The sequence below is a fragment of the Heloderma suspectum genome, chromosome 5, assembly GCF_057233095.1.
Source record: "Heloderma suspectum isolate Gila_16-S chromosome 5, 16-S_ref, whole genome shotgun sequence".
In the NCBI taxonomy this organism is placed as follows: Eukaryota; Metazoa; Chordata; class Lepidosauria; order Squamata; family Helodermatidae; genus Heloderma; species Heloderma suspectum.
The window spans coordinates 207,499,370-207,514,757 of NC_139462.1; the positions used below are offsets into that span (position 1 = coordinate 207,499,370).

Sequence of the window (15,388 nt, forward strand, 5' to 3'; positions counted from 1 at the left end):
ATCCAGGACAGAGCTTTCCTCCATTGCTCTTCCAGTCTCTGTTGCTTACCTTTACTCTCTTCACATTTTCCCCTTCTACTCTGTTTACTCCATCCTTAATTCAATATTTATATTCATTCTCTTTTTTGTCTTTTCTGTCTTCTTCCTTTTCTATTCCTGGACCATTTGCCTATGCAAGCAAGAGTATCTGCATTTGATAAACAGAAGACAGTGTGGTCTACAATATAAGCCCCAAAGCCCTGGGGTTTAAAGCAGGTCCAGACCCCCACTGAAGCAGCCAGGGCACTCCCTGATCCTTGGAAGGCTGTTCAGAGCCACCAGGGTGAAACCTCCAGTGAAAGCTGCCATGTGTGCTCCACCACAGAGGTTGTTGTTGTTGTTCAGTCGTTAAGTCATGTCCGACTCTTCATGACCCCATGGACCATAGCACGCCAGGCCTTCCTGTCCTACCACAGAGGTTGTTGTTGTTGTTGTTCAGTCGTTCAGTCGTGTCTGACTCTTCGTGACCCCATGAACCATAGCACGCCAGGCCTTCCTGTCCCGAAGCGTGCTCAAGTTCATATTAATTGCATCAGTGATGCTATCTAGCCATCTCATCCTCTGCCGTCCCCTTCTCCTTTTGCCTTCAGTCTTTCCCAGCATCAGGGTCTTTTCCAGAGAGTTTTCTCTTCGCATTAGGTGGCCAAAAACACTTAAGCTGTGCCCTCATCTCTATTGAAGTTGCAGATAACCCACCTTCCAAAAGCTTCTGCTGTTCATCCACCATTTTGAATCTCGTTCGGAAAACACAGGAGGATGTGGAATATGACAGTTCTGGAAGTGTGTTCACCCATCAAATGTGTCTCCTGGTCACATAAGCCACAAGAGGACTTTCATAGTTCACCTCCCCTTCTATGGACATTATAATGTCCATACAAAGGGAGGTGAACTATGAAAATGGTGGCAGTCAGAATCCCATGTCTTCCTGCGCTTTTCATTCTATGAGGGATGGCATTCCCACCCAAGGTTGCTCTGCCTGCATGGGCCACCAGGGGGCTTCTCTTATTAATACTGTTGAGTCTGAAGCCTTCCTACCTGATATTGGGCCCTCTTCCTCTCGCTTGAGATTTCCTCACAAGTCTGATGCTTTAATTAACAAAGTAAACAAAATTAAACAAATTTTGTTTAATTTTCAAAATAGTGCTTTAATTAACAGCCTTATTTGGCCATTCAAGTGCAAATAAGAAGCTTCCACACAGGCTGTACATTCTCATGCCAGATTTGTCTTCTGATTCCTCCCCAGCTCCACATAATAAGTCACAAGACAGCCAAGCCTTCTGTATCAGACCCATGTTCTTCCCAGGAGTCAAGAGATGATTCCCCAAGGGTATTTTCCAAGAGGAAAGCAAAAACAACAACAAAACAAAACAGACAAACAAGAGAGCCAGGGAGCTCTCTAAAAATCTACAAGACATACAGTAGAGATTTTATGATATAAATGTTACTCCTCCTCCTCACAAAACAATACATAGCTACCCATATCTGAATGACATTCTGATTCATCCTCTCTCCCTATAGCAGGCTCAGATTAATGTCTCTCACACAGTTCAGTGCCTGACAAGTCATGGAGTCTTAATAAATTACAAAAAAAGAGTAATCTTGTCCCTGCTGTAATTCACCTGGAGGTGTTAATCAACATAGTGCAAGGTCAATTTTTTCTCTCTCAGAACATATAAACAAAATGAGAGAAGCTGCTCAATCCCTTTGGAGAGTCAACTTTGTAGATCTCAAGACCCTAGTGCATATGCTGGAACTCATGATTTTTTGTGCAGGGACAAATTACACTCACTTAGGCCAAATTACACAGCCACAACAGGGGCTCCTGTTTCCATTTCAGGACAGCATAGCTCAAAAAAGCCATTGCAAAGTGTTTCTTTCCAGCTCCATCAGGGCATCCCTGTGATGGTGGGGGAGACATTCCAGTTTGCAGAGTGGCATACCGCTCCTGGATCCTCCACAATAGATGCCAGACTGGAGGGACGGGATGCCCATTGTCAGTCGCAATTTGTGCAAGGGGCCTGGACTCCTCAGGCCAACAGGCACAGCATAAATTGGCTAGAGCTGAAAGCCCTACAGGTAGTGATAAAGCATTTTGCCCTACTGCTATAGTCACGTGCTATAGACAGCACATTTGTCTCAATAGGCATAGTTTTACACATGTGTTGAATCTCATCTGTCATTCTGGTTGCCTATTCATGCAGTTTGGAAACATCTGCTTGGAGTTGTTCACAGTGTATTTGGATGTCGCAATTCAGTATAATTTGGTATCATCAGCATGCTTGACTACCTGACTATTCATCCCTGATTCCAAATCTTTTATGAGGAAATTAAATAGCACCAAACCATGGGTTTTTTAAAAACATGTTACTGGTGAATAAGAGTATACTCTTATCTAGGGCTTTCTGTGCAACATTTTGCACTCATATATATGTTAAATTTTATAGTCTTCTATTCACTATTTTTAGATTGTCTGATAAATCTTCCATCTTGCACCAGAGCTTGGGAACTATTTAGGATGACATGAAGAATCTTTTTGCATTCTGTTGTAGTGCACAGTGGAACAGTTACCAAACTCCCATAAATCAGAATAATTAAGGGAGCAATCCTATGGCCACTAGACAGCCATAGGATATCTGGTTTTCCTGCGCTCCGAGGTCGGTTCCTGGAGAACCGACCTCCCCCTACTTCCACGCTGCCTCGGAGGTAGCGCAGAAAAGCCTGTGCTCCGCACTCACAAGAGGAGCGCGGAGCAGCTGAAACGGGGCATGGCTGGGGGTGTTCTGGGGCGGGGAGGGCAGAAATGCCTGTATGACACATCCACTGTGTCGTACAGCAGCCTCCTCCCCTGCTCTGCCCTCCCGCGGCTACACAGCCACAATCAACTGTCTAGCTGAAAATGCAGGGCAGGAGAAGCACAGAGGGAACAATCCCCTCTGTGCTTCTCCTGCCCTGCAGTGGATAGGCAGTCACCTCCGGTTTGGAGGCAGCTGACTATCTGAATAAGCTTGTGCCCTAACTGATGCAAGATCCTAATTTCTCTGAGTTATGCAGGAAGGACACTTCTTTACCAAGGGAAGATTTTATCTGATGATGGAAGTACACAAACACTACTTGGAAGTGCTCCTGTGTATGTGCTTAGGTGGAGGACAAGGCCAACAGGGCTCTATTGAAGGTTTTATGAGAAGCCACAACAATTGGGGTCTGTGTTCATACTGGGCTGGATAATGTTCTAAATGTTTGTCAGGTAGCATTGTATATAGCTATTGCAAATATAATTATTTACTGTAGTTATTTCAAAAGGCAAACATCATCTTTCAGTGTTAATTGTCTTGTACTTTGAAGCTTCTGTTTAATTTTTTTGCTTTTTGTTTGCTAAAATCTTTTTATCTAGAACAAAAGGTCCAAGAGCTCACTGAACAAAGAATGCTTTTGGCTGCAGGTCTTGATGCAGTTATTCAAGATTTACAAGATATAGTGGGTCTTGCTCAGGACAAAATTGTATCAAGATCCAGAGGTGGGTAAAGAATAAGTGACTTAGAAAAGTATCATTTAATTGGAGAATCCATTTTTCATAACTAAATATCACTCTATATGTCATGTGATTCAAGAAATGGAGAGCATTTAAAATAGTTTTTCAACTTATATTTGCAAAATATTTATGTGTGACGATAGTATCCACCATTCCTGTGGGCAGGAGAGTAAGCAATGCTCTGTCTTTCTTAAGAACTGTCTTTCTTAATTTTATATGTATGAAATGTCTTGGTAACCTTCACTTTTGCAGGTTATATCTCCCCTCTATTACTGCTATACAGAAATCCTGTGGATCTAGAGAAAGGTGGGAATTGTGCAACAAGACAGCTTCTCTGCAATGCGGAAGTTAGTCTCTGGCTGGAGTTAGGAGATTTTTAAAGAGGCAGGCTCTGTAGTCGTATATGTTTTTCATATTCTGTTTGTAGAAAGAGCTTGGGAAGAACTGTCTGAAAAAAAGAGAGTGTTTTTGGAAAATCTGGCATCAAATTTGGAAGCCCTTAAGGAAGCCCAGGCTGTTGCAGCTGCTGAACAGGATGGTATTGCTGGTAAGTATTTTATGTGATTTTATCATTCTGATAACATGTTAAGTTATGTACAGCTGATGAATAATTAGTAAAACAACCTCAAAATTATTTTGACTGAAATAATTCTATGAAAAAGAATTCTATGAAAAATAGAAAATAGTTACGATGTATTTGGAGATTAATTTAATATGATATTTACTATAACACACGGACGAGTGTATGTGTTTCTTAATATTTGATTGAAATAGTTGAGTTAGGGATGGGTCAATATGCAATGTCTGAGCTTGTTGAGGTTCTCCAAATTCCTCCTTGAAGATCAGTTCACCTTGTTCATGATCGTGAATGCAAGTGATTGGGCTTTTTTTTTTATTGGGAAAAATGCACATTTTTGATCAGAGAAAAATGTGCATTTTAAAAATGTGCCTTTTCCCCTTATCGAAAATCCGCATTTCCCCAGAAGCTCAAGTGTGAAAATGTGGATTTGGGGGGAATGCACATTTGCGCATGTGCAGACTTGTAGAAGTGCACACTTTCTGACAGGAACACAAGTTCTGGAAATTGCAAAAATTTCCTGAGAATTGTGTTCCTGTTCATGTTTGTTGTTCAGGGTTGTGAACAGGACATGTTCTCATGATCTGCAAACAGGAATGAAATCCTTGTTCATCCCTCTTTAGTTTATATAGAGCAACTCTAAGTGGGATGTGGGGAGTTAAATGGGAGATGATCCACCACTTCGAAAGCCCTGCTGAGGTGTTCTGGTCAGTGCTGGAGGGTGGGCATTTTTTTTCTCCTTTTATTTCTAAAGGATCTTTTGTTTTTTCTAGTTCTGTCATTGGATTCAGTTGGAGGGGAAATACCAGCTGGTGTAGGTTCAGAGCTGCCTCCAACTTGCCCCTGGAACAACCTGATTCAGCTGTTACCACTAATGAAAGGCTGCTGCTGGTTCTCCTATGCCCATGTGGCTTCCATGGACATGCCAGGGACCTTCAAGGTAGACGGGCTGTCCTATTGGCAGAGCTCCTCTCCACCACCAGTGGGGTTCTTCTGCCCAGTCCGAGCACCCTTCAGCTGGCCTTCATCAAGGGTTAGGATTTCTTTGTTAAACCATGAAAACATAGGTAAATGATGTTCCTGAGTTCCTTCAAATGGAATTGAATAAAGGACTCGACGCAACTGTTGTGAATGAACAACCTGCAATTTCTGTACAGTTGATATACTTAGGTCAGATACACCCAAGAGGGTGGTCTTGGTTGATCTTAAAGTTCATAATTTAAGATACAGGAAATTCGAAAGACTATGGATCTAGGTACTTCCATCTATTCTGGCAACAGTCCAGAAAGCCTATATATGTGTGACTCACAGCTTTTGTTACTGGTGTAGCAATGCTGGTGTACTGGTGATCTATGCCTTTCTGCTATGCCTACAATTACAGAAGACTTATGGTTTGTTTAGCCACTCCTGCTTGCAGGAGGAGCCAAGTGGGAACTATCAGGCAGCATGCACCAGCACACTGCTCAAATGTATTGTTATGTCTAGACCAGGCAAAAATGTCTTATTTTTTATATTTAATGCTGGTGTAAAATAAATACATTTCAATTTATGCTAAATTCTTTTTGTAGAGCAAAAGGTACAAGAGCTTATTGAAGAAAGAAGGCTTTTGACTGCAGGTTTACAGGCAATTATGCAAAACTTGCAAAAAATACAGGATTTTGTTTCAGGCAAGCTGGAAATGGTAGAACCTAGTGGTGAGTACGGAACTGAAAATGTGATTAGACACACAAGGGTTCACAAGTGAATGGACCTTTTACCTAAATGGTATGTGGTAGAATAGACATGTTTACCTAGCTCTACCTAATGAAGGAAATTCCAGACAAACTGAAATCTAAGTTATTAGGTCCCAACATGGAGAATTTCCTTTTTCTGCATCATATTCACTCACAACTGAAAGAAGACTTGTATTTTTCAGCTGCCTCAACCAGTAGCATTACAAAGATCTTTCAGTTTAACTTCTTTTAACCAATCCATCCTTTCTCTTAAGACCTCTCCAACTACTAGGTAAAGCTACCCAAACTTATATACTGTCTAACATTATCTCCAGTTTTGTTAATATAAAAACAATCTGGGTTCTCTCTACTTGTATTTCCACTTACCAAGGATTTTGGGTTTCACCTAAGGATGCCAATAGATCTAGGTAATAGCTAGATTTTATATTTTAAAAAATGGGGGATCAATCATCGTTTGTTTCCTCATTCCAGCAGCACTAGGTACAGTACTAGGTGCAACCAAAAACCACCCCAGCACCTAGCAGAGCCTAATTTGAATATCTGCAATCTCTTCCCATATAGCATTTAGCCATAGTCTTAAAATGGAAAATCCGTGGCTTCAACATAAGCCAGCTTCCCCTGGCGTTTACATCCATTGGCTTTGTTTACCATCTAGCCTGATGAAGACTCAGAAGTCTCTCTTAGAACAGGCGTAGTTGGTGCATTAGTCTCAGGTGTGCAGATGCACTCCTAGCCACCACCGAAACCTGGGCATCCCAGTTCAGGGCTGAGACCAGAAGTACATCCAAACTGCAGGCCTGAGTATTCAGGGGGAGTGTAACTTCATCCAGTTGAGGTTGAGTTTCTGTTCCCTGGTCTGCCTTTCAACTAACCAGAATCACCTCTGTCTTGTCTGGATAAACTTCAGTTTTGTCATCATCATCCAGTCCATTACTGACATCACATACAGATTTAAAACTAAAACAGCTTCCTTGGACTTAGCAGGAAAGGGGAAACAGAGTTGGGTGTCGTCAGCATACTGGTGGCACCAAACCCCAAACTCTGGACAACCTGTCCCAGAGGTTTCATATATTTGTTAAATAGCATGGGAGATAAGATGGGACCTTGAGGGACACCACAGGCCAACGGCCATGGCATCAAACAGGAATCCCCCAGCACCATCTTCTTGGTTCACCTTCCAAGAAGGATCAGAGCCACAATGTAACAGTCCCTCCCAGTCCCATCTCAGACAATCATGTCAGAAGGATACCATGGTCAATGGAATTGAAAGCTGCCAACAGGTCCAGCAGAACCAAGAGGGATGCACTCCCCCTGTTTAGTTCCCAGGGTAGATCATCCACTAAGGCAAACAAAGCAGCCAGATGGAAATTGATCTAGATAATTCGCCTCATCCAGCAATCCCTGGAACTGAGAGGGCCACCATATGCTCCAGCACCTTGCCCAAGAATGGAATATTGGAAACTGGAAATTATCCAGTACAATAGGGTTCAGATAAAGCTTTCTTAAACAGAGGTCTTACCACTGCCTCTTTTAGGCACAATGGAATCACCACTTGTTGTAAAGAGGCATTAACCACTACCCTTACCCACTCAGCCAGCCTCCCCAGCCCCTTTATAAGCCAGGAAGAGCAAGGGTCCAGCACACAAGTGGTAGGCCTCACCTCTCCAAGGATCCTGTCCACATCCTTGGGCTGTACAAATTATAACCAGACAAACAGAAGCCAAAGGTACATCAGCTGGACCTATATCAACTATGGCATCCAAGTCAGCACGGATGTGATCAATTTTATCTGCAAAGCATTATACCAATTGGTCACAATAGGCTACTGAGTGGTTCACCTTTTCTTCTCAGGGGACCAAAGCATAACAGGCCTTCGACCACCCAAAAAAGCTCCATTGGGCAACTCTGTGCAGACATAATGGTAGCAGAGAAGTACAATTTCTTCACTTCCCTCACTGACATGGACTAGGCTTTCAAATGAACTCTAGCCTGTGTTTGATCAGACATGACTTTCCATACAACATTTCTATAAGTGACATCCCACTCATTTCATCGCTCATTTGGGTTCACTCCACAGGAGAAAATGCTCACGAGCAATTGGGTCAACTGCCCAGGCCATTTCCCTATTCCAGAGGTCAACCAGGGCTTCAACAGAATCACCTGCCAAGGTGACAGGAAGATCCATAAGAGCCATAAGGAAACCATCCAGATCCATCAGTCTCCCGGGGTGGATCATCTTAATCAGCACCCCCCCTCCCCATAGAGTGTATGAGTCCTAGTAAGTCTAAATCCCACCAGGTAGAGATATGCCCATGATAACAGAGCTATAGAAATTTCTTCCATCCCCAGATCACAATGGCCTTGTAGGCCCCTTCCAACCCTACTATTCCACTATTCTACTATTCTATTCTATGATCACTGTCATCCCACCCAATGTAGAAAACCAGATCCAAAGTGTGCCCTGCTGAATAAATGGCGCCAGATAGCAATTGGGACAGACCCATGGTTGCCATGGAGGCCATGAAGTCCTGTGCCACTCTTGACAAAGTGACCTCAGTACGTATGTTGAAGCTCCCAGTGCAACAAGCTGAGAAAGCTCCAGCACTAACACTGTGGGGATGTGTGACGCTGGGTAATCCATTCCATTTAAGCCTGTTAGATTTCCACATCATTTCCGGTGTGGTAAGCAAGGGTGGACTGCATTGGATTGGGGGGGGGGATATTGGGAGAATTATGCACATTTTCCCCCCACATTCCGCCATTTGCTCAAATTGTAATTTGCGCAAAAATATTTTTTAAAATTTGGATCTTGAAATGTGTGCAAATGTCATAATTTTTTTTTAAAAAAAATGCATTGCCACTCTTGTGCAAGTGCACATGATCACAGGACCTCCGGTCCCCTATGTAGCCCCACAGAAGCATATTCCCCTCTTGTTAATATCCTTGTCAGTTTCATCTTCTCCGCATATTACTTTGTTTAGCCCAGGAAAGACATATCCCATACTTGTCAACAACTGCCACGGTTACTGCAAATGGAATTTGGGAAAAGGGGGCAGAGGCTACATCTGTGTTAAAAGCACTTGCTTGAGACTCAGGCAAGTGTGCAATGGAAGCGGGGTGTTCCCAAGTGTCAGTTTAACACTTCAAACCCTGAGGATCAGGTTGCTAAGTTGGATCTGGTCCCCTTTTCCCAAGCTGTCAGTGCCGAGGCATGTGCAAATTACCCATTGACAGGTTACAATTTGCACAAATGGTGGAACCTTGGGGAAAAAAGTAGGGATGTACGAAACGACTCACCTGTTTCATTTTGTGACATCCACGGTGGGGGGGGAGGCGCTCTGTCCCTCCCTCCGAAATCCTCGCCGGCTGGCTCCGCTCCACAGCGACTCTCCGGAGCCGCCAGCCGGGGCCGCCCACAGCGACATCCGGCCACTGCTGGGCTGCACAGGGATGCAAATGGAAGCCGCCATAGCCTCCGCCATTTGCTTCCCTTTTTTTCATCGTGATAGGCTACATAAATATTTACGTAGCCTATCACGGCGAAAAAAAGGGAACGTAAATGGCGGTGTCTACAGCGGCCGCCATTTGCGTTCCCTTTTTTTCCCCGTGATAGGCTACTTAAATATTTACGTAGCCTATCATGGCCTCCGCAGGGACGCAAATGGCGTCCCTGCATTAGGCATGATAGGCTATGTAAGTATTTACATTGCCTATCACGGGAAAAATCATGAAGCGAATGGCGGCCACAGATGCGGCCGCCAATCGCAAAGCACCATGAACGGCACCAGGTAGGTGCTCTGTTTCGTGCGCTTTTCACGGGGGTGGGGCAGGGGGGCTTCATTCCGCCACGGATTTCGGCACCAGTGCACGGAATGCCAGTGCATTCGGCCTCACTGAGATCCATGGCGGAATTCTCCGCCATCCCTAGAAAAAAGTGGAAATTGCAGCTGTTAAAAAAGAAGAAGGAAATCCACATATTGGCTTGACTCACTACAGAGTGAGTTGATGCCTGTAGAGGGAAACAGAATGGAATCTGCAGGGCCAAACCAGAAAAAATCTGTCAAGGTTTTATTCTGATAGGTCTACCAAAGAAAGCACTACTAGATGAGGAAGAGGAGGAGGATTTCTATAATACCACTAATGTGTATGATGTTTAAAGAGTAGAAGAGGAAAGATCCCTCCCCCAAGGAGCTTACAATCTAAAATCTAGCTATTACATTCACAACAGAAGACCTTAGAAGCTCATGTAAAATTGCTGAGTTTTGTGTGAGTAAAAAAGGTGGAGTCACAGAGCAGTATAGAAGAGGAATAAGCCCTTTGGTAGGAGTTTTGGAATCTTGGAATGAGATCTGTTTGGACTGGGGGCGGGGCTGGATATGATCTTTGTCTAGGAAGGAGGACAAAATATATTCCTCTGCACCAAGATCCAACCCACAACATGACCTAAAGATGGAGAAGAATGTTCTAACAAGGTAATGGTGCCTGCTCTATTTACCATAACAGGGTCAAGAGAGCAAATTAGCAGGTAGAAAGAGAGGATATATATAATCACTTGATTTTGTATTTGCCCAGATGCTAAACTGGCAAGACTTGGGAGGGGGGAATGGAGTCACATGATTCTCCTCCTCATCTAGTAGTGCTTTCTTAGGTAGACCAGAAATGATGTAACCTAAGTATAATATTTCACCTAAGTAAACCTAACTTGGGAGCTGGTTTACATTCTGAGCATAAACAGAGCATAAACCCTTGGCTCCCTTATATACTGAATTTTGTAGAACATTTTCCTGTACCTTCTATTCCTTCTTTAATGAGTGCAGCTATTTCTTTTTTTATGGTAAAATACTTTAATAATGGATAATTAATCTTCAGTCATAAAAATAATAAGGATATTTTGAATATTTTTCAGCTGATGATTCTAAATATTTCTTTTTATAGAAAGCGAGTTAGATGAAATCTCTGAGCAGAGAAGATTGATTTTGGAAAATATGGAATTAAATCTGGAAGAGCTGAAAGATTTTCAGGCCATTGTAATGCAGCCAGGTGGTATGAGTGGTAAGTAAAGTGTTACATATTAGCATGTTGGGCACTCCTGCCCTGTCTCCTCAGCAGTATTTTATACCTGTCAGGTAGGTCAGAACCATACAACTCCCACACTGTTCCAGAGGATCCACCAATCCACTAAAGCAGCTTTTCACAGGCCACAAATCACTGTTGGGGAAATAGAAATCAGTAAAAATTGCCTCCTCCTTTTCCTCCAGTGGAGCCTCCCATGAGCAGAGCTTCACTTATGGGAACACTGGACCCAACCCTATGATATAATTTAGCCAGAATTAGAGCTGTATTTCAAGTTTTCCCTCTTTGGGGAAGGTAATTAAATGTGTGGAGCTGAGTAACTGCAGGCACATGAGGATGACACTTCCTCTGTCAACTCCTTTCAACCAGTCCTCTGCTAATAGGACTGAGATGGCCTTAGTGGGCTCTCGTTGGAAAAACTGCATCTGGAGTTAGATGGGGGGAATTATTCCCTTCTGATATCTTTGGATCTCTCAAAATGGCTTTTATTTATTTGATAGAATGCATGATTTATTTATTATATTGAAATTTTAAACTGTGCATTCGGCCAAAAAATGAGTATCATTTTAGTATATAAAATTCAAATCTATAATACAATTAAAAACAACATGAAACAACAGTGCAATGAAATTGACAGGAAAAAGTGTTCAACCAGCTGAAAACACAGTAGTTTAAATCCCTGAGCAAATAAAAAGTTTTAATGTGGCACACTCCCCACCCCCAAATGGTCTCAGTGCCAGACATGCCACTCTTGGAAAGGCATTCCAAAATCAGGACGGTACCAGAAAGAGCCTGTCTCTTATGTACATGCACAATGCACTTCTCCTAGAGATGGAATGCAGAAAATGGCTTCCTCTGACAATCTTCAATGCATGGACAGGTTGATATAGGAGGAGCCATAGACAATGCAATTCTGAAACCCATTTGAACAGTTAATAGTGATTAGGTCTGGCTTTTGAATGATTCTTTTTTCTTTTCTTTTTTAATGGGAGCACTCAGCTTAGCTCAGCTCCCTGGGGATTAAAATATGATGTTTGTTTATTAATTATTTAATATCAGGGTTAAAAACAAAATCTTAATTAAAATATAGCATAGAACCAAATAAATTAAAACACAATAACAACCAGCTTGTTCTTACCTTGTCATTTGAAATCTGTACAACGTTGTTGAGGGAGATCACCCTGAGATCAGGATCTGGTATCATCAATATGCTGATGAAACCCTGTGTTCCATTAATATAGCATCCAGGAACAGCTGTCTTGGTTTTAAAACAATTTCATAGTAGTGACTGTATAAATGAGGTTAAACATTATGAAGCTGAATCCATTCAAGATGGAAGAAATATTGATACATAGACTGGGTTTGCACACCGTGCTAAACCACGATGGGTTGTTATCCTGGACGGTCCCAGAGTGGCTTAGCATGATGCCTGAACCCAGCATGGATTTTCCATTGTGGGTAGTTTTGCACCAACAAACCACCCTGAAAACCCATCACTTGTAGTAGGGTTGTTTAGGGTGGCTTGCTCTCATGGTTTCTTAGTGTGACATCTGAACCCAGCAGGGCAATTTTTTCGTGGGTTGGTGAGAATGGCTAGAGAGCCAGCAGGCAAGAGCAGCGAAAACCTCTGCTGCTCCTCGCAATCTTGCTACTAGTGCTGTCACCATTCTGCCCCCTTCTTGGTCCCAGGACAGATTTTTTTAAAGGATTCTTGAAGAAAGGACATCGGAGAGTGTCCCAAATATGTTCGAAATTTTTTAATTATTATTTTTGGTCCTGCGCAAGTGCCCAGGAGTGAATGATTGCTGCTAGGAATTTTTCATAATTTCTGCCTTTGTTTTACTGCCCTGCCATGAAATTCACACCATTTCCTCTTCTCTTTTACTGCTCTGCCATGAAATTTTTGCACTTTTCCCCTCTGTTCTACTGCTCCGCAATGAATGCTGGGAAATTTTTGTGATCCTATTCAATGCTCTGTAACCCTCATGTACCTCTGACAGCTATTAATGGAGCTGGCAGTTGCAGGAGAGAAGGTGCTTTGTGGGTGGGTGGTCTTACATAAGTGTAACGTGAAGCAGCCTTTAAAAATAAAAGGTGTTCACTAGCAAGGGAAATACCAAAATGGAGGATGAAATTGGCAAGGACATTGACATAATTATGTTTCAAGCATGAAGTAGGGTGGGGGTGCTGAAAGTGGCTTTCAGCTGCAGGAGAGTGCTTACTTCAGTGTAACATGAAGCAGCCTACAATGGAAGGGGAAATGATGCAAAATTCATGGCGGAGCAGTAGAACAAAGGGAATTTTTTTGCAAATTTCATGGAAAGAATTTTTTTTTAAGTTTGCAAATGCCTTCCTAATTCATAAGGGCTGGGAAAATTATTTCCTTTTTGAGCTCTGATGCAGGAGGGCAGGGGGTTTCCCTTGTCAGCTGGCAACCGCAGTGGACCAATTGCAGAAAGGGTGCGACGTAGGGAATGAGGAAATGAGGATTTCTGCTCCAAAGCCCCCTGGGATACATGCCAGTAATGGGGTGGAGGACTGAGAGGGACCGAGGCAGAAACAAACCATGGGAAACTGCCGGTTGGCAATTGCCTGTTGGGAGTAAGGGACAAACCACCCACCCATGGTGGCTTCTTCTCAGGGTAGCTTAGCATGATATGCGAATGCACCCATAGTTTCAGCATTCTGGATTCCTTGGTATGATAAATTGGGTAGGAAACTCCTTGTCTGATTGGGTTGTTCCCAGACCTATTTTGCCCCTAGATAGATAGGCGTCAGTGATGGCCACGAGTACCTATCAGCTTCATCTTTTAGGCAGGCTATGCATCTTTCTGAAGAAGAGGAATTTTGTTCTATTGATCCATACTTTTGTAACCTTTATTTATTTATTTATTTATTTATTTATTTATTTATTATTGCATTTATATCCCGCCTTTTTTCCTCTTGCAAGGAACCCAAGGCAGCTTACATTATCCTCCTCCTCTCCATTTTATCCTCGCAACAACAACCCTGTGAGGTAGTTTGGGCTGAGAGTGTGTGACTGGCCCAAAGTCACCCAGTGAGCTTCCATGGCCAAGTGGGGACTAGAACCCGGATCTCCCAGCTCCCAGTCCAACACTCTTGCCACTACACCACTGTAATGTGTGTTACATGGGGCTACACTTGCAAAGGATTTTGAATAAATATTTATTTCTTTCTTTATAACATTTATATCCCTCCCTATATCATTAGGATCTCAGGGCAGCATACAGATAAAACTAATTTAGACAGTATAAAACAATAAATAATTTAAACAGCTAAAAACATATTAAACCATTAAGAAAGCTAATACCAATTTAAAATCTAAAACAATAAAACAGTTAAAACACATGTGCTACTTTAAGAAGTGCATTTAGCCCTCAAAGGCTTTGGTAAGAAGCCATGCTTTTACTTGGCACTGAAATGAAACCAATGTATGCGCCAATCAGGCCTCCAGCGGGAGGTAGGGGTGGACGAAAGTCACTTACCTTTTCTCGCAGCTTGTTCGCGGTGGGGGGGAGGCGCTTCGCTGCTCCCCCCGCGAAGTTCAGGCCGGGGGGGGAGGCTTCCCACTTCGCCCGGCCGAAATTCAGGCCGGGGGGGAGGCTTCCCGCCTCGCCCGGCCGAAATTCAGGCCGGGGGGGAGGCTTCCCGCCTCGCCCGGCCGCGAACGCGAAAGTTAAAAAAAAAAAATGCCCCCTGATAGGCTACGTGACGATTCACGTAGCCTATCACGGCTAGATCTGCAAAGTCAGCCGTGATAGGCTACGTCAATCGTCACGTAGCCTATCACGGGTGACTTAAAAAAAAAAAAGCGCGTACGCGAATGGCGGCCCCCATAGGGAGCCGCCATTCGCGTTCCTTATTTAGTTGCTGTAGTCTACGTAAATGTTGAAGTAGACTACAGCGAAAATAAGGGCAACGCAAATAGCATTGTATTTACGTAGACTACAGCAACCAAATAAGGAATGGGAATGGCGGCTCCCTATGGGGGCCGCCATTATCCGTACACACTTTTTTTTTTTTAAGTCACCCGTGATAGGCTACGTGACGATTGATGTAGCCTATCACGGCTGACTTTGCAAATCTAGCCGTGATAGGCTACGTGAATCGTCACATAGCCTATCAGGGGACGTTTTTTTTTTTTCTTTGATTGGAATGGCGGCGGCGGCGGCAGCCGGTCGAAAGACCGGCTGCCGCTCCCGCCCCGCTCGAACACCCGCCGAACCGCCGGCCGGACCTGCCGCCGGGAGGGACATTCGGCGAAGGTAAGTCCCGTCCCGGGGGGGGTGCGGGGGGCGGGGGGGGTGCGGAGGATTTCTCTCCGAAACTTGTTCGGGGGGCCGAACACGTTGGCGCTCGGCCCCCCGAAGTTTCGGGGAGAAATTCTCCGCCATCCCTAGGGGGAGGGCATTCCAC

The 15,388-nt window shown here is 43.6% G+C and overlaps 1 protein-coding gene across 1 annotated transcript in view; it reads left to right on the forward strand.

Moving 5' to 3' along the window:
• The window catches only part of CCDC7 (coiled-coil domain containing 7), a 360,733-nt gene that overhangs the window by 278,060 nt on the left and 67,285 nt on the right, over positions 1-15,388 (forward strand). Inside the window, exons 55-58 of the mRNA XM_084859830.1 lie at positions 3,431-3,553; positions 3,996-4,115; positions 5,714-5,839; positions 10,814-10,930. Coding sequence (XP_084715956.1) covers positions 3,431-3,553; positions 3,996-4,115; positions 5,714-5,839; positions 10,814-10,930 — 486 coding nt within the window. The remainder of the gene's footprint in view (positions 1-3,430; positions 3,554-3,995; positions 4,116-5,713; positions 5,840-10,813; positions 10,931-15,388) is intronic.